Genomic DNA, 18883 nt, shown 5'->3' on the forward strand with positions numbered 1-18883 from the left:
CTCGCTTTGAATCACCTCGCTGAATAATTAATGAGGGCAGCTCCAAAGGCGGCGTCGCTTAGTACCCGAGAAAAGGGCACCACAGGGAAATCTCAGAGATAATAGCCTTGAGGCACTTGGTGCAGATGAGCATGAGAAAGCGAATAAAAGCAAGAAAAACAACAATGGTCAAGTGATACCACACACCGCGACAGACACAAACACATGCAAACAGCACCGCAAGAAAAATAAACGGCATGTAGCGACCTTCTTGCTTGTCGATCGTCCTCGACGGAAAACGCCCTAGACAAAGGCAAGTTAGCATGTCTTAACAGCGATGTGCGGTAAAGTGACCCTCTGTGTGGCCGCTGTTGCTGGGATGAGCGCCCAGCGTGCGTTATTTGCAGCTTGGATGGAAGCTACGATTGCCGTATAAAGCGCGTCCTTTCATTAGTGTTCTTGATCACCTATTGCCAATGGCTCCTTGCCCTACTGAGAAAACAAATAATCAAATATGCGGGTTTAATGACGCCAGTTGAATGACAACGCTATCTATGGCAACGTTGAAGCGAACGCGAAACAAAGCCATATCTCGTTTGCCGGCAGAGCTTCTACGGTAATAGCGGCTATAAATATATGTGGCCAACGCGTTCGCGATGGCGAACTCTTATTTAAGAAAACTAGCAGTATTTGCGCGCTACTGTCGCTTTTCTTTCGTGAGGATACTACTCGCAGGAGTCGCATCACGTCAATTATTTCCTCATGTTTGCACGCTTTACCATTTCCGCATGCCGCGATGCCGGAACAACCCTCAGAGAGAGAGAGAGAGAGAGAATAAGAGATGATCGAAAGGCAGAGAGGTTTACCGGAGTAAAAGTCCAGTTGGCTATACTCTGCACCATCAGCGTATACAGTTACTTAAACGGGACCCACCCTTTAATACTGACTGAAGAAAATGGCGCCACATTTAACTTCTGAGTCCTTTCTATACTGTCCCAACGAGTGACCAGACAACTTTCTGCACAAGCATTCCGTCAAATAGTAGTAGTAAACTTTATTTTGCCCGCGATGGGGTTTAGGGAGGAGAAGAGGGCCCGTCCTCTTCTTCCTCGGCGGCCAGGCCTTGCGCTTTGGCAGCGTTTTCGGCCATATGGGTGTCCCGGAGTTGGAGATCCGGGTCTGAGCTGATCAGTGCAGTTTCCCAGTGCTCCAGGGTTGCGATGGGAAGAGGAGTTAATGAGCTGGTGCATTTTTTGGTATTTTTGGCACGCCCACATGATGTGGCGAAGATCGGTTCTACCTGCGCATAATTTATAATGTGCTGTATATAGCACGGGAAAGAGATGACTGTACTTCACTGGGTTTGGGAGAGTGCGCGTCTGTAAAAGGCGCCAAGTTACTGAAAAGCACTCTGTGAATAAAAAAATAAATTTTGCAGTTTAGTTCTCAATACAAGACAGTGATGCAGCAGTAGATAAAGACCTACGTAATATCTCCTTTTCTCTCGTATTAGATTGCGTGAACTACTGCTTACACCGATACGCCAACTAAGCCATTAATTTCAGGATAATGTAACGATCCATTCCAAGTTTCTTTTTTTGCTTTCTTTCAGTCTTTTTCTTCATTATTATTATTATTGGAGAAGGCAGAGGTTGTTGCGAAGACCTTGGCTACTTCGTTTCTTCACCGCAGTCCATTTCGCCGGCACAACAGAATTTTTACTTATATATACTGTTACATTGCTTGCCATACTTTGCTTTGTATTCATTTGACTACTTGACCCCTGTTGTTATTTATTCCTTTTACTCTTATTATGCTGTTTTTCACTTGCTATTATGCTGTTTACACCCCTGTCTCCTCCCCTCCCCCCTTGTGCAATGTCCCTGAGGGCCCTTTAAGGGTGCAATAAATGATGATGATGATGTCGATATGGATGATGACGAAGATGTCGAAGAGCAATTACTTGCAAGCCTCTGTTATCCCTATCTGCAGTGTCAGTCTTAAGTTTGCCAGTGACCTAGAGTGCAATAGTGCAACTACGGCAAACAAAGGACGTTTCCTAACAAACACATATACAACTGCGCTCGAGCACATATAACTCGAGGAGTCCCCGATCAACAGATGAATGGCACGAATTAAGAAAGTAAGATACGATGCTATCAAAAAGCTCCCACTTCGTGTAAGAAATGGCAGTATTCGCGTTCGTGCGTGCGTGCGCGCGCGCGCGCGTGTGTGTGTGTGTGTGTATATGTGTGTGTGTGTGTGTGTGTGTGTGTCGCGTAACCAGATCGTGGTTTTTCGTTATTATGTGACTGCTTTTAGAAACCTGAGGCTAACTTTTTTTCACGATACGAGCATCTAATTGCGAAAGTAAAAGAGTGAAATAATAAACACCAACGAGTGCGTCCAGGACAGGTGCCGCGAGCTGTGGACAACGCCAAATAAAAACAGCAAAAGCGACTTGGGCGCGATTTACCGGAACGAAAGCAAAAGGGGTGAAAAAAGTTCCCGCCGAATACAAGGCCCATTCGCATTCGCACCGTGTCCCCACAATTTCGTGTATTGCCCGAGCGGGAACCACGAATGTAGGAGAGGAGGCGAAATATTGGGCGAGAGTCACCAGATGGCGCTCGGGCGCCAAAAACAAGTATAACGAAATGGAGCGGCCTGATTGGCGGAGCCACGCGGCCTCCTCCTCCTCCGCCTGGTGGAGAGAGGGCGTCGCGTGCCGGTCGCGCGCGCGATCTTCGACAAAGAGCGGCTGCTGACGCGCGCCGAGGCACAAGCAGAATTGTAAACGTGCGCCCGCCGCGACCGCATGAGTCCGAGCAGCTGCTTCAGCACCGGTGTCCCGCGATTCGAGTCGCGCTGCTCGCCGCAGTTCTTTGCGTGGTGCGGTGCGTCGGGAAGACTTGGCTTGCGGACGGCGCTGCCCCCTTTGGAGTTACTCAGCCATGAATGAGCCAATTAAGAAGAGCTACCTGCCTACCGTGCACAAGGTGAGTAGTACATGGATCGCGTTTAGTTGCCAGCGTTAGAACAGGCGCTGCTTTGCTCATTATTTCTTTTTTGAACGAAAATACGGGCTCAGCATAGTATACGAAACGATAGCTTGCTCTGCGTTCCAAGTGATGTAGATATGGTTGAAGTTGTGTGCGTTATTGCACGCTACTTAACGAAGGCCCGTTCTCAACAGTGAACGTAACATAAATATCACAAAGGCGCAAACGCCTTTTTCGAGCTGTAAGCGACGGGTTTGAAATTGAGCCCACAAAGCAGTTCCTTTACTTTATTTATTCCTTTAGCTGCAGATTTGCTTTTTGTGTTCTCTTTTAGATTGACGTGTACGATCATCGTAAAAGTATTGCACGGGAAATCAAGTGAAATAATGTGACATGACAAATCAAGACATGGAGACCGCACGACGTCCCCGCTATCCGCTTTCTCATATACAAGAACGATGTTGAGCTGTGGTTCACTCACTGAGACTTGGATACGCGATGTCGACATTTGCGGGCATCCCTAGATGTTCTTCATGAATGCACACAAAGTGCCGACCTCGAACTATCGTCGAAAAGGTCCTGCTGTGCGCACATTACCTAATAAGTACGGCATTACATAGTGGCATCTGAGGCGAAATTTAATCTCGAGATGTGCTTGGCCATTATGCCGGAAACGAAAATAATGCGGGTGTTTGGACTTGATAACGATCAGTGCCTAGTGCCTCGTATCTTCGGAAAGTCAGCAGAACGTCGGCGACAACTCTGCACATGGTGCGCTGGATTGCGTCAAGCATGGACAGCGAATGAAGGGGCTTGCGCCGCTTCATTCACTTGTTCCTCACACGGCGCATTGTCTACCAGGCACACCTTGTTGTTCACCCACTTGTTGTTGGGCAGTGGGCGAGCGTGGAAGCGACAAACAGAAACCCGAGGAGAACTATCACAGCGCTTCCTCGTCTAACGCCCATTCAAATGTTGCAAGAGCGCGCTCATCTCGATGCTATTTGGTGACTCAGAAAGAGAGAGGACCGCGATTCTCAGAAGAGCGCATTACCACTGCCGCGGCTCTTAACTATATTATCCCAATGGAGGACTCCCTCTGACTAAGACACAATATGACCACTTGGCGTTGCTTATCTCCTACGACAAACTAATCAACGTGGCCTCGCCGATGTGACCAACCAGCTTGCACAGCTGAGATTACTGTGTCCACCAAGGCCATTGCTTGCGTGGCGTACATGCGGGTGCGATGGTGGATGATGAGGAGTATGAATTTTTCTTTTCTAACTACATATGCTTTGCGGCATATTCCCGAAAAAAAAAAGGAAAAACCAGGTGACAGAAGATACTGTATCAAGCAACGAATCAGGTCATTTTCAATTATTTTTGCTCTTCGTCATCGGTTCTAAAGACACCTCGCAACCATTGTCAGCCAGTCGGCGCAAACGCGTGACAAGTGCAGATAATCCCTGCAAAATACGATATCAGGAAATTGAGGCCTGAAATCGTATTCACCACGTTATGGCGAGGCGAGGTCAGAAGCAAGACCAAAAGAAACTAAGGCCGGCACGTACTCCGTGAAAGTTATTGTGAACAAAGTCATGCGTATTGTCGCTGAAGAACAGTGAGGTACAGTGCGCCGTTGCGCTCTCTTAAGAGTGCCTATAGTTCTGGCAGTGGCATATGCCGCAGAGCGGGGTTTAGGATGGCGCACTGTGGCGTTGTTTTCTGAAGCCGGAGGCTTGCCCGACATGTGAGACTACAACCTGCAAACTGCGTTTACGAGTCGGTCTGCGCGCACGCTTGATTTTATTTCGCTGCGCATGCCCGAGTTTCCCTCGGAGATATTATTCTGCGATGATGAACACGCGCTATGGGAAAGGTTGAACTGATAACCGTGTTATCTTTCCGAAATTGAAAAAGGAAGGCTTCCGTTTATTCTAATAGTAATATTAAAAATGACGTCGGAGCGAAGCCCTGATCAGATATGGTATAAAGGCGCTCGGACACACAAATTCGACCAATATGTGAATTTTACAGTATTTTTGTGGGGATTATGCTGCTGCACTATTTTCATTTCATCATGCCAAACGCCTTCATTGGCGCTTCCAACGAACCGGAACTAACTTGATGTGCACGCTGACGGGGGTGTCCCTTTGCTAGCATTGATTGATACTGGAGCCCGAGGGGGAGGGGGGGGGGGATTCTGTAACATGTCCATTTCGTCTGCCGCTGAAATTGTGATTGGATGGGCTGGGGTATGCGTCAGAAGGAGACAGGTGGCCCCACCCAATCAGCATTTCAGTATCAGACGAAATGGACTTGTGTACCCCCTTGTCCTCCTTCAGTTGTCCATAGCGAATCCGTCGTCGACTGAAAAAGGTTCTCACGCCTGCTACTATACACTGACGAAGAAGCGATGAAATAGCAGAAAACGTAAGCTACATCGTGATAAAGCCTGATTTTGACACCGGCATATATTCTCATCTTCGGGGCGTCCTTTTTTGTTTGAGTACGGAAACGATTGAAAAGGTGAAGTTTTATTGACTCATTTTGCGCACAATATCAGAACATCGATGAGGTTAACTACATTCACAGGTCCCAGAGTTAAGCAACTGTCAGGTGGACCTCTTAAAACAAAATGTATCCATATTATGTGCAAATACAGCATGGTAGTACAACTAGTGGTACAAGACACGCACTACTTGACATATCCCGCAGTCGACAGCATTGTTCCTTGCAGCAATGCTGTGGTAAAAGCACAAGATCACCCGTCGTGGTGGCGTACGTACGCAGTCGCTATGGCTTTGTGCTGCTAAGCCCTCGAACGCGGGTGCAAATCCCGACCGCGGCGGTCGCATTTCGATCTGTCCGAAATGCAAAAACGCCCATGTACTGCGCATTAGGTGCGCGTTAGAGAACCCCAGCTGGTGAAAATTAATCCGGAGTCCTGGTCTACGGTGTGCCTCATAATCATATCGTGGTTTTGGCACGTAAAGCCCCACAATTTAATTCAATCTTTAAACACTAAATCACCTTTCTCTCTGTTACTTCACTAGAAGCAGAAGGGACTCGTGTGCATTATCATTAATTAAGCCGCCGTGAGCGGTTCATAAGATCACCGCTGACCCAGTCCATAATAACTAGTGCCTTCTATATATGCCCCGCCTATACGTCACTAGCAGAAGAGTCGCCAGAAGTGTCCCCTTTCTTCATTCATTCCTTTCTTCATCTCGTCGCGACCCGCGGTCTGCGGTCCGCTAACGACGTTTCGTGCTGTCCAGTCGGTCGGTCACTCGGAAACAAGCAGCCCCCTATCGGACAACATAACGCACTTTCTGGGTCGCTCGCGTGGTACAGGGCGGCAGGCGCGCGTGATTCCCTGCAAGCGGGGCTGCCCCGCCGCTCACCAATGAGCGCGGCCGAAACAGGGTGCACTGAACGTGACAGCTCATGTCCTAGCTAGGCTGCACCGGAGGCCTCGGTGGCACTCGGCATCCCGTAAAACCGTGCAGCTCCGCGAGTACCAAAAACGCGGTAACTTAATGAAGGAAGTCACTTCTGTGCGGTATACAGCATCGAATAGTGCTCCAGTTAGACGCCACTGCTCGCACATCAGCCAAACGGGCCTGTAACTTGCGCGTTGTGGACAAACTTTTTTGAGCCCTTCTTTTAATTGGTCCCTCCACAATTTACTTTCTTTCTAGAATCGACGGATGCATTCGGGAAATCCGCCAGACTGTTGGCCAATCCCCATGACTCCATGGGTGGGTGCCGTTGCCTTTAAGGTTATCGTATGCTCGCTGCCCTCATCGGTCCACCAATGACCATGCGCTCTACCGGTGGCCGGACGGTGTCGACCCCTGTAGCTTCCGCTGCGCTGCACCATTTTAGCGAGACGCGCAACCCGCGCTCGGGGCCGGCGCCGCGGTTCGTGTCACCCACCGAGTCACGTCGGAGCGCTCTGGGTGCAACGCGTTGCTAAATTGCTCTGGCATCTACACACCTCTCCCGTCACGGTGTGCGTCGCATTCGGCCCTGGTGCCTTCTGCGGGTCGAACGGCTGCCTGATTTAAATTTGTAGGTCGTTCTTGTTATGAGTATTCTTTTTATGTCGTCCTAGAATAAATTTTTATGCTCGCTCAGACAAGCGCATTTGCTTTCTACACCACGCAAATTACCTCCGCGGCACTGTCATTGTCAAGGAACCTTACTTCCGTGACGGTGTCAGCAAAAGAATTACTCTTAGAAAGCACAGGCATGCCCGCCTCTATGAATAATCCAGCTCAAGGACTCCAATTTTGTTATCTGCAACAGGCGATATTTAAAAATAGTGAGAAACTTAAAAATTATCACCCCGTATATAATAATGGTTGTTGGCAGTACACTACCAACCATTGAAACACAAACGAACAGAACGTATAATATTTAGCCATCTTAAGGACACTCTTGTGTGCGGTAACCTGAGGATACGATGTCGCGATGCTGCGCGCCGTCGGTTGGTAAACATGACTCAACTTGTGATGAAACAATCTAGGTAGCCGTGCTTTAAAGGAAAACGCGTTGTACTCTGTTCAGCGCGTGAGCTTGCGTATAGCCAAAGGCGTTGGTATAGCGTAAGATATTGCTTCACACGAGCGCTGAAAGGTGCAAAAGAACGTGACGGAATCTTAATTTCACTGGTCACGCTGCCGAAGATATAGTTTCGCGTGTCAGCACGCTTCGAGCGGTCGGCCGCGACACTGCGAACTTCATTTTGTTGCCTGGTATAAGAACACAGGGACCAACCGTAATCCTGTCGTTATATCGAACTACAGACTGCCCGTGGTTCGCCGTAGCAACCGGGTCTAAGTACAGAAATAAGTACGCCTCGCTTCGAATGAAGTCGTTTTATGACTACGATAAACGACTTTTTTTTTTTTCATTTTTCGAAGCTGTATATTTTCATAACATGCGTCGCAGGTCCACATCCTGGTTGGCGTTACGCGCGAGTGCCATCTGAGCGTTGTTTGATGAGCCGAAGAACATTTGCGCTTCGCGGAGACGTCGAGGCCCAGAAGAGAGCTTACCGAGGCAGCAGCAGCAGCGGGCTATAGTTGACGAGGTGGGCAATCAGTCCCGCCAACGTGACGCAAACGCGGGCAAAATACACCGCGAGACAGCGCTGTCCACTCAACCGTTGCCTGCGGTTTCGTCTGCGCAAGAGGATCGCGGTGCACAGAGTAGCTATTCGAGCACTCGCGGCTCTTAAGTGCCTGTTTCATCGGCCGTGCGACCTTGCTCAGTGCTTTAGCTCCGTTTGTCGACAGCTGCGACTGCGGTTTAGTAGTCTATAGAAAGTGGTCGGTAGCTCAGCAGCAGTGACAGTGACAAGAAATTTATTGGACCGTCCTGAGGAACTTGATAGGGGGGAACCGAAGGCTCCCCAATCAAATTGGTGACAGCAATGTTATGAAAATTTCAGCAGAGCTGCGTCTGGCAAACACAGCTAAGTACCCGGAAGACTACAGGAAAAGTATAACCTGTAAACAGTGTATTATGAAAACACACAAACACAAAGCGGAAGGAACGTATATGCGAGCTAACTTAATATCCCGCAGTGGCTTTAACCTGAACAGCTAATTTCAGTAAATATACTGCAATGTTGTTTTTGCAGGGAAAACAAAATACTCTAGTTTGCTGCATTGTAGTAAAAAAAATTCGTTATCAAACGGATGTATGTGTCGGAAATACCGGGTACACGTTGTATGCATATATGCACAGTGACTTCTGCTTGTTGTTTCGTCTCTCCCTTGGTTATTTATTTCGTCACTTTTCTTCCCTTCCTCTTGCAAGGTTGTGACAATGCCTCCGCGTGCTAACTTGTCCATTTTTTCTGACATTGACATCTTTATACACATTCATACTTTTTCCATAATTGAACATTATCCCGAGACATGCTGCTTTCAGCCTCTACGCCTGAACCGCATTGACCCCTACTTAATATTTCGGGATACCATCGTCAGCTTTGGGCTGTCTAGAGAGCCTGCGATGCGGCGTTTTGGTTAGGCCTAACTGTCCCCACGTGGGAGCGGCCCGCGGTGTCGCCCTAAGGGGCGGCGCTTCTCAGGATCATTTTAATAAAGTTCTTCTTATCCGCATGGATGGATGGATGGATGGATGGATACAACTTTCTTGTACGTCCGGCAAGGTTTAACGCGACCCGGGCTCAGGTCTCCCACGGGGGAACGTCAAGGCTCTGCCTCAACGCCGCCTCACGGGCTTGCTGGACTGCGTCTGGATTCCGAGGTCTGAGCTGCGCAGAGCGGCGGCCCACCTCGACGACAGGGTCTCCGGAGTAACTGCCATCCCTCCTATAACTACATCGCACTCCCACAGCATGTGTTTGAGTGTTGCTGGTCCTTCCTGGCACAATTTGCAGGTGTCGTCGTGATGCTTATCTGGGAAGATACGTTTCAGACGGAATGGATTAGGGAAGGTGTTCGTCTGGAGTTGTCGCCAGGCGACGGCCTGCCTCCTGTTCAATTTGGGACTCGGCGGTGGGTATATCCTTCTGGCGTTCAAATATGCACTTGTTATGTCGTTGTACCTGGTGAGCCTTTCCCGTTCTGCTCGAGAAGCGTTCGATATCGTGCGAGAGGCGTTGCCCTGTTCGGCGCGGCGGGTCATGTCTCGCGCCGTCCGGTGCGCCGTCTAAGGAAAATAAAAATAACCATAGCCATTGAGCACCGCCAGGGACAATGACATTATAAGACATATTTTAGGTTTCAGAGCACACTGTGTGGTGACTTCCGGCCTCTCTCTTTAAGCATAAAGTGGTGCGGCATTAACTCTAGCGCGTCTACGAAAAACATTTTAGTAGGCGTACATCAAGAACACCTTCAGCTGTCAGGGGCGAATTCTTGAAGGCCTGCGATGATTTCCAATTGCAGTGCAATGTTTCTAGGAATTTCGATTTCGTTAAATAGTTACTCGTTTAAATATATTACCACACCCACTTTAAGGGATCCAACAGTGTGCTTCCACATGCTCACTTAACTATCTACCAAGTTTTAACTCGCCCCCTCCCCATCCCCCTAACTTCTAGCCACTATTGCGTTTTGTGAATACTACGGCAATACTCAAGGGCAACTATATTTCCTCAACTTGCAGTTCAAAAATTGGCAAACCAATCGCTAAACTGAACATATCTTCTCTTTATTGTCAATGATGTTTTTTCTAAAATTTTCCTGTCTTGCATTTCCCTTTTTTGGGACGCGTTATTTGGAACATCAGTAACAAAACACGCTGCTTTCCGTGACAACTTCTCTAATTTTGTATTTCCATGATAGACATTTCGTTCACATTTCTTAAGTAGACGCTCCATTTTAGTGATCATTTTACGCGCTCTTTCGTTTCATACGTAGCAGCTTCGCTGTGCTCGTCGGCGCCTGTGTGGCGTAATAAGTAAACAATTAAAAACTGATATTTAAATAAACAAAGTGAAGTATCTGCCCATGCAGCACGTATAATTTAATGAACCAATAAAAAGAAAGCTTTCTCAATACACTCACATTTCCGAGTAGTATCGCATGTTGACACTCGCAGCAGGAAAAAAAACTTGTATGCACAGTAGGGAGGTTTTACGATCTTGCTACAATGGTGGTGCGCGTCAAGTGGAGCTATGGATGAAAGAAAGCATAAAGAAACCGCCCGTCTTGAGCTTACTGAACTTCCGCGTTGTTTACGATACCAGTGCTCTAGCAAACTGAGTGCGACAGCACGGTTAATGAACCGAACAAATCTCCGCTCGCTCTGTTTTGACAAGAACTCCGCGAGGCACGGACGCGAGGAAGGAATGAGCATGCCTGGTGGACCCGGGAGCTTTATAACATCGGAAGACGTATTTATTCAGAAAGCTAAAAACAACGCGGTTCCTGCACTCCGGGGAAAGACGTGGGACCTCGACATATTATTAAGCGGAGACGCGCTGCCTTTCGGCGACTCATTTACTGTCACCGGAGGAAAGAAGACTTGCTTATGTGTTCTGTGCTGTTTTCTTTTGTTTATTGTTTTATGGCGTTGTATAAGGCTACGGCTGAGGTTTAAAGGTCATTCACTGTGAGAAGTCGTCCCATTTGGGTAGCAGGATATGTGCGTGACCTTTCGCTTACAACTCTTAACAACGTATGGCGTATGGCAACGTTGTTGGCAACGTATGGCAACGTGTTGGCAACGGAGTATGGCAATGCGCGAGAAAAGCAAAGGGTCTGGGTCAAAACAAAATTATCTCATTATACCTTGAGCGATCCTTCAACGAACACTCGTAATACCAAGCGAACATCTTATACACAAGTACACCTGGTTTATAATTGGAGGTGGCGGGGGGGGGGGGGGGGGGGGGAGGAGGTTGCAGACGTTTTGGTTAGCGCAACTGCTCGAGCAATACTTTCAGGGCACCAGAAAACTCCCGGAATCGGCATGCATGTTTGCACTCGCCTAATGCAGCAGAAAAAGTTGGTTCAACACCCACCCGCTTCGAGGTATCATTTCGTCCACCTTCATTTCTCGTTACATTATTAATTGTACACTTCATTTAAGCATATCAATTAATTTGACCTGCGCTTTCTCTGGCTTCGTGGTTCGTTTCTTCGTGTAAATGTAACGAAGAAATCTAGCCCCTCGGATCTCCAATTCTCCTCGCTCACGGAATTCGAGGCGTTCAGGAAAGGAACACACAGAGAGACGGAACAGAAATAAGCAGGTAGAAACACCGTGCGTCGCACTTCCGTTGCGAGAAAATCCCGTGAAACGCTCCGCTGGGATACTCTCCGCGAGTAAGCGCCTGTCAGCTGCCGTGCCACTCGTGTCCATCACAAAGGCAATCGCCGCCATCGGCTCGGCCCACCCACTTTCGTTCATTTTGGTTTTCTTTCCTCTTTCCCCTTGCGACTTTTATCGAAGCCGGCCCCGAAGAACCGAGGGAATAAAGCTTAAAACAAAGTGGTTGACACGGGGCCGTAACGCCCTATACGCGTTCCCCAACCAAAGCTCCGCGACACATTTTCTTCGGGAGAACAGAATCACCCGTGCTACCCTCGGGGAACAACATTCGCGGTGGAAGTTGAAACTCGTATACCGGCGACGAACGGCTGGGCTTTCCGACGTTGTAAAAAAGAAAACAATGCTAGAAGTTGCCCGCGGTCGCTTCCACCGAGTTAGAGACTCTACTCCACGCATCAGCTTCGCGCGGTAGTCCCGCCGGTCACCGATTCTCCGTATGCGGCGGCGCACCTTTGTGCTCTGCCGTAATAAAAGGGTACAACATGGTGAAGGCGAGACGTGGAGGAGACGCGCGATCGGCAATGCGCAAATACTAGCATCTGCATGTGCACGAGGTCTTTATATGAAACTCCAGCTAGTGTAAATTAAGGCCTTACTTTGTTTCTTTGTTGCGGCACTATGCCGTGATTGGGTTTACTTGGCACTTTCATGGTGAGCGTCTATGACGGAAACCTCACTGCCTTCGTGATCAGCCTGCAATGTGTCGCAGCCTGCCGGCTTGGCTCATCAGGGAACGTACAAGTGCATCGCACAAGCACACGCTATGACACACACATTTTGATTGTATAACATACTCACATTAGTATTGAAAACAATGTTCAGTTCAGAGTGTAGATAATTTAATAAGCAAGAATTTGCGTCGACTCGTGAAACAAATGTGTAGTGTGGTATGTTCAGAACAATCCTAAACGAATTCGTTGAAGTAGACAACGTTGCGCATTCACAAGCCTTTTCCTTCTTATAGGTACTACTTGCCACGTGACCGATTGCTCGCCTTCGCTAATAATATGTCCATTGACTGGAATTTTCACTTACGAGCTATTCTAGCGCAACATGTTGTTGCGAAAACTGGCCGAGATTCTCAATACTTGGCAAATGAAAAATTTTCCACAAAGCGCGCGTGTTAGTCAGCACTTGCTTTGTTCGAAGAACCGAATAACATTTTAGGAAACTGTAGCGCGCATGACACGTTGAGCTGCGTTCTGACTGCGGTCATAATTTTGTAATCAACATCAATTCGCTTGTTCTTACTTCGGGCTTGTATTTAGTGACGTCATTCGCAGCTCAAGCAACCACGCATGCGACTGTATATAGCATGCATCCAGTTCAAGATAAGAACGTAGCATGAATTCCGGCATTGGGGTCGGTGGACCCCCATGCATCAAATTATATGTGATCAACGCTGGAGCAAAAATCAATGGAACTGCGACTGCCTTTTCTACTCACGAACAAACGGTCCCAAGCAGGCGACTCTGAAAACGCTGTTGCCAAGTGAAACGCCTAACATAAGTAAGTGCTGGCGTTAGCTTGGCTGAATCACACATTCCACCACGTGCGCTATAGGCACGACGTCTGCGCCGCTCATAGATTTCACAAAGATGCACAGATTTAGCTGCAGGCCCTGTTAGAACGGACGCGCTCGTGATTGTCGACGCCGTGCCTCCGAATCCTCTCCTCTCGATTCAGCGCAAAGCTGCCCACGTTGCGTCTGTCGCTTTCGGGTGTGCTAAACGCCGCGCTCTTGCGGTGCCGGCAGCCGCCCCTCTTGTCTTTGTGTGGCCGCCGAAGGAGACCGTGCCGGTCCGCGTCGGCGCTGCGAAGCGCACTCATCAATCGCCGCTGCCGCTAACGCCTGGAGGAGGGCGAAGTCTTCGGCGTGCAAGAGGCGCAGCCGGGCTAAATCCACCGGCGCCGCCCTGAGCATCAATCCTTAGTGCCGGCAGCCCCGGTGTGATCGTGTGATCCAACCTGCAGCCCCACCGTGGAAAGACGGGCGCGTACGGCCAGAGAGAAAAGAGAGTTCGTTGCCAAGGGCTTGGCGCAACGTTTCCACTCATCAATTGTTCGGTCGCGTTTTTGTAATCTTTTTCTTCAAAGTTTCATCTTTAGTTCTTTTATTACGATCGCAGTTTTCGTCAGTCTGCGCGGCCTTTTTCTATTTTCGGTCGATGCTCTAGTACGTGGCGCTGTAAACAGGAGAAATAAAAAGAAAGCGCGAGGAAGCTTCACTTTGCAATGATGAGATTTGCCAAGGCGCTGGCTCCAACGCCCAAAGTAATTGTATCGAACATTCGCGCAAATAAAACGGCCTGCCAAACGCTATCTTATTCTCTCTCTCTTTTTCTATGAACTGTAGTTCAAGCAGCAACTGCTTATTACATACAAATCGTATTCTTGCATGGGCGCAATCTTTATTGCTCATTGAACAGCAGCTACTGTTCGATAAGGTATATTGACATATGCTACCTATGTTTAATCCATTGCGGTAAGTCCTGAATTAAGTTTTTATAAAGCCGTGAAACGTCTCGCGTTGACTGAGAGGGATCACGTGATTGATCGATATCCGCAGCCGTTCAGTGTCTTTACGTTACAGAAAGAAACTCGCTGGGTTGCCATCTATTATATACCCTGTTGATGTCGCTTAAGATACGTATCTTCGTCCGTTGCCATCTTGAAGCTCTCAGAAAGAGCCACAAAGATTGTGTAAGACAGAATTAAAGTCACAATGCGAAATTGAGCTAGTTTATTAGCGGCATAACGGCTTCATTAACGTCACAGGATCCCTCTCAGGACCGCAGGAAGGCTTGCGTACATGTTGAACACTGTCATTGCAGTGCTTTCGACGCACTCTGGAACGACCGACCAGAAAGCAGGAATGCTAACCCGTATATAACCTGGTTTGCTGTCCTCCAGTTGGCTCGGAAATGTCCGCCTCTAAGCCAACTTGTGATAGGCATGGCGCAGAAAGCAAAGTGTAAAATGCCAAAGAAAGTGTGTAACTGATCAACTGCGAAGCTTGAAACAATGTCCGAGGTATGTGAAGGCCAAAAGGGGAGGAATAGCTGCAGCCAGTCATACGACGGAATTCCACGGTTGACAAGAGCCCCAAACAAACCTCGAATCGCGACCTTCGTTGAATCATCAGCTCTGGGAAGTTGCTTCATACCTCGCTGCTCGCCGAGGTGCACCTGCGTGGCAAATTCCCGACTGGTTAACGCTTCGCGCTCCACGCTCGGAGGCACTGACGCACGTTCGAAAGCATTGACAAAATGCTTGGATCGTTACAGGGAACTGTGACGTTGGCGTTCTTGGGGATTCCCTCAGCTGTGCTTCGTCAGTCATGTGAATGGGCACGTGCTTATGCAGAGGGTCTAGCACGTGATGCGGCTACGGTTTAGTGAACGTATTTATTTATTTATTGACCAATGCTCTTAATACAGTCAATGCTTGCAGCAGGAAGGACACACACATTAACGCAAATACGTATAATCAAATCAAAGGCAGGCATCAATTGACGTGCACACAGAAGATGCCCACGCGGAGAACACCAAATAGACAAGTATTAGTACTTATGCCAATGGCAGTGTGAACCAGCCCTTAAAGAAATGTTGCGTTTGTGCTGCGTTTTGTGCCGAATGAGCAAAACACGTCACCAGGAATGTCGAAAACGCTGTAAAACACAGGGAGTCTGCGATGTTGAAATTTTCTGTTTGTATATATATATAGACGCTATTCGTTATGCTTACACGGTTGATGTCGGCAGTGATGGCAAAGCTGCCCACAAACCGTTATATGATGGGCTATGAAATCGGGAGAGGTGTTCATCTTTAAGAGCAGCTGGAGGTGTCTGTAGCCTTCCAATACATCGTCCCACGTGCAGGCATTGTGTGCTCTGTTCCCCGTTTTTTCTTTCTATTCGTTTTCCCTATTGTTCACACCCAGTGCAGGGTAGCAAACCGGGCGCTCGTTTAGCTGACCTCCCTACCTTTTCTCTCCTTGCTTTCTCCGTCTGGACATGTTAGCCAGGGATGAGGGCCTGATTTGGCGTACCAGGTGTTGGGTGAGAAATAGGACATACCCAGTGGATTGCCTCTCACTAATGCAACATTTATTTATTTATTTATTTATTTATTTATTTATTTATTTATTTATTCATTTATTTAAATACCCTCAGAGCCGAAGCATTACACAGGGGAGTGGAAAACAATAAATACAAAAAAATAGATATACTAAAAGCACCATGTAAAACATAACAAAATAAGGCAAGATTAAACATTATTAACATAAATATATTAGGTACAAAATGGGTTCTATTTATACAATATTAGCTATGGCGCTTTTAAAGAGTCCTTTTTTTAATTATGGGGTTTTACGTGCCAAAACCATGATCTGATTATGAGGCACGGCGTAGCGGTGGACTCCGGAAATTTCGACCACCTGGGGTTCTTTAAGGTGCACGTAAATCTAAGTACACGGCTGTTTTCGCCCCCATCGACATGCGGCCGCCGTGGCCGGGACTCGATCCCGCGACCTCGTGTTTAGCAACCCAACGCTAAAGCCACTAAGCCACTATTGCGGGTTTTAAAGAATTCATGATTTAGGATTGTAGCAACATTTTCGGGAAGGTGATTCCACTCGTTAGATGTGCGTGGGAGAAATGAAAGTGAAAAGGAAATAGTTCTGAAAGAAGGTATGCCGACCTTGTTAGCGTGGTCTAATCTTCGAGATATTTATTTCGGTGACTGAAGCAGTTCTTTGTGCAATTCGGGGTGATGAAAGATGTATGAAAAAGTCAGAGACGAAGTTGTTTGCGACGTGATGCGAGAGAAGGTAGGCTCAAACTTGACTTCATGGCGGTTATGCTCGCAGTTCTGTTATAATTAGTCAGGATAAAACAGACTGCGTTATTCTGGACCATTTCAAGAGAATGCATAAAGTTTTCATGACCTGGATCCTAAACTTATATTCATATTCAGAGCCGCAGGCATCTACGAGGTTCTGTGAATTGAATTCTGGGTTTTTACGTGCCAAAACTATGATTTGATTATGAGGTACGCTGTAGCGTGGACTCTGAATTAATTTTGACCCCCTTAAGTACGTGCACTCAATGCATGGGACTCGGGCTTGTAGCAAATTTTGTGAATAGCTTTAGTGTTGCTTTAGCGTATAAAATCGGTACGCTGGCATTAACTTGCTCAAATTTCGTAAAAATAGATTTGGACAGTTCGTATAAGCTATCTGCAGGTTTCAAGTTAACACATTCGCCTTCATTATAGACTTGTGCTTTTCGCCATACGTGGTGTGCAAACTGTCCATTAAGAAAAACTGCGCACAAATCCATTTCATTTGGTCTATCGTTGTCGATAAACTCCCAAGCGAATCGCTCCCTTAAATTCTGTAAATACTATTTGACAGGAAGCGTCAGGCCCCCCGAACCGTCCGCATATATGCCGTAAACTTTGCAACAAAAAACAAAGTGCATTGCATTTCTATACATAGTTATTACACACAAGCGCACACACACACACGCAAAAAACGCGCGCGCCTGCCGGTTGACGTTGTTATTTGATGTGCCCGTTCGCCCGAATAACGCGAAAATGTCATTTTCCAGAAGGTCGCTCTAAATTTTTGTTTTCGCCGTGCACTTTCTGCATTCCACTAATGGTTCAATCATGAAGCACGACACACTTACACCACCCGTGATCCGAAGGTTCCAGATCAGGAATTTCGTGTCTCGTTCCTTTCGTTTTTCTCCTCCTCACAGCTGTCTGGTATAAATGAAGGGTCTTTAAATTTGTAATCAGTTTCCTTCATCCCAGCCCATCGTAGACTGATCTGTCTTCTGACGCGCTTTTCCTCTTGGAAAAAGGCAGTTTAATACAGTACCTATCGATAAGACAAGTCTATTTCCTTTAGTATATTGTTCTGCATAGAAATCCGAACAGGTTGCCAGACGAAAGTCTACATACAACCGCTGACAGAAACTGTAGGATCAAATGGCCTACGTGCTCTCAATTAGTCACAACCGTATGAAGCCAACAGACATTGAGGCCAATGGCGAACATGTATAGGAAATTACTTGTTTTAATTAAAATGGGAAAATGATAAAGTAAAAGGGCCGGACGGAAAAAAAATTGCCCCAAGTGGGAACCGAACTCGTGTTTCGCATTCACGCGTGCGGTGCTCTACTACTTGAGCTTCTGTAGCACAGTTTTCGCATCCACTTGCTTGGGTATTTGTGTATGTGTATTATACAGGGAGCCCCACTATCCTGCACCAAGGTTTAAAAATATGCAAATGACACGTAGTTGCACAAAACCAAGGTAATGTTGTTTTCCGTCGCTTGGAGATACTCAGATTATTATTTTTTTATCGCATTCCGACTAATTACCTAATTAGTCTATTCATTAAACTTCTCAAATATTATAAATATCTGAAAAGTGTCGCTTAGAAAATTGTAGAGCAACATGACAAATTCCCGATGCAGATTACTGTTTCTCAATACGTGTTACATAAAAGTGTTTTTCCGAGCGTGAAAGAAGCCCGTGAGTACACGCAAAGTGCCTCGAACGGATACTCGCGCGGCAATTTTGGGTGTATTCTTGGGCTTCTTTCACGCTGGCAAAAACACTTTTAGGTAGCACGTATTGAGCAACAGTAATCTGTATCGGGAATTTTTCATGTTGCTCTACAATTTTCTAAGCGACACTTTTCAGATATTTATGTGAGAAGTTGAATGAATAACTAAGACTAATTATGTAATTAGACGGAATGCGAAAAATAATAATAATCTGAGTTTCTCCAAGCGACGGCAAACAACATTACCTTGTTTCTGTGCAACTACGTGACATTTGAATATTTTAAAATCTTGGTGCATTATAAGTGGGGAACCCTGCAGATGCATAGCTCTGGGGGTGTTAGCCAGAGCAACTATTCCACAGAAAACGCCCTTCAATATGCGCTACATCACCGTGCGGTTGCGTGAGCTGACCTTCGAATTGCCCAAGAAGGGTTTCATCTGAGCTGGTACTTACGTGATTACTGCAGCGTACAACCTATTATTGCGTACAGCACAGAAG

The 18883-nt window shown here is 47.1% G+C and overlaps 1 protein-coding gene across 1 annotated transcript in view; it reads left to right on the top strand.

The window, feature by feature from the left end:
• The first annotated feature begins 2749 nt into the window (after window positions 1-2749).
• The window catches only part of LOC126535849 (uncharacterized), a 56471-nt gene continuing 40337 nt past the window's right edge, over window positions 2750-18883 (top strand). Inside the window, exon 1 of the mRNA XM_050182683.3 lies at window positions 2750-2978. Within this exon, the coding sequence (XP_050038640.1) occupies window positions 2934-2978 (45 nt within the window). The 5' untranslated portion in view covers window positions 2750-2933. The remainder of the gene's footprint in view (window positions 2979-18883) is intronic.

The sequence above is a fragment of the Dermacentor andersoni genome, chromosome 4 (genome assembly GCF_023375885.2).
Source record: "Dermacentor andersoni chromosome 4, qqDerAnde1_hic_scaffold, whole genome shotgun sequence".
In the NCBI taxonomy this organism is placed as follows: Eukaryota; Metazoa; Arthropoda; class Arachnida; order Ixodida; family Ixodidae; genus Dermacentor; species Dermacentor andersoni.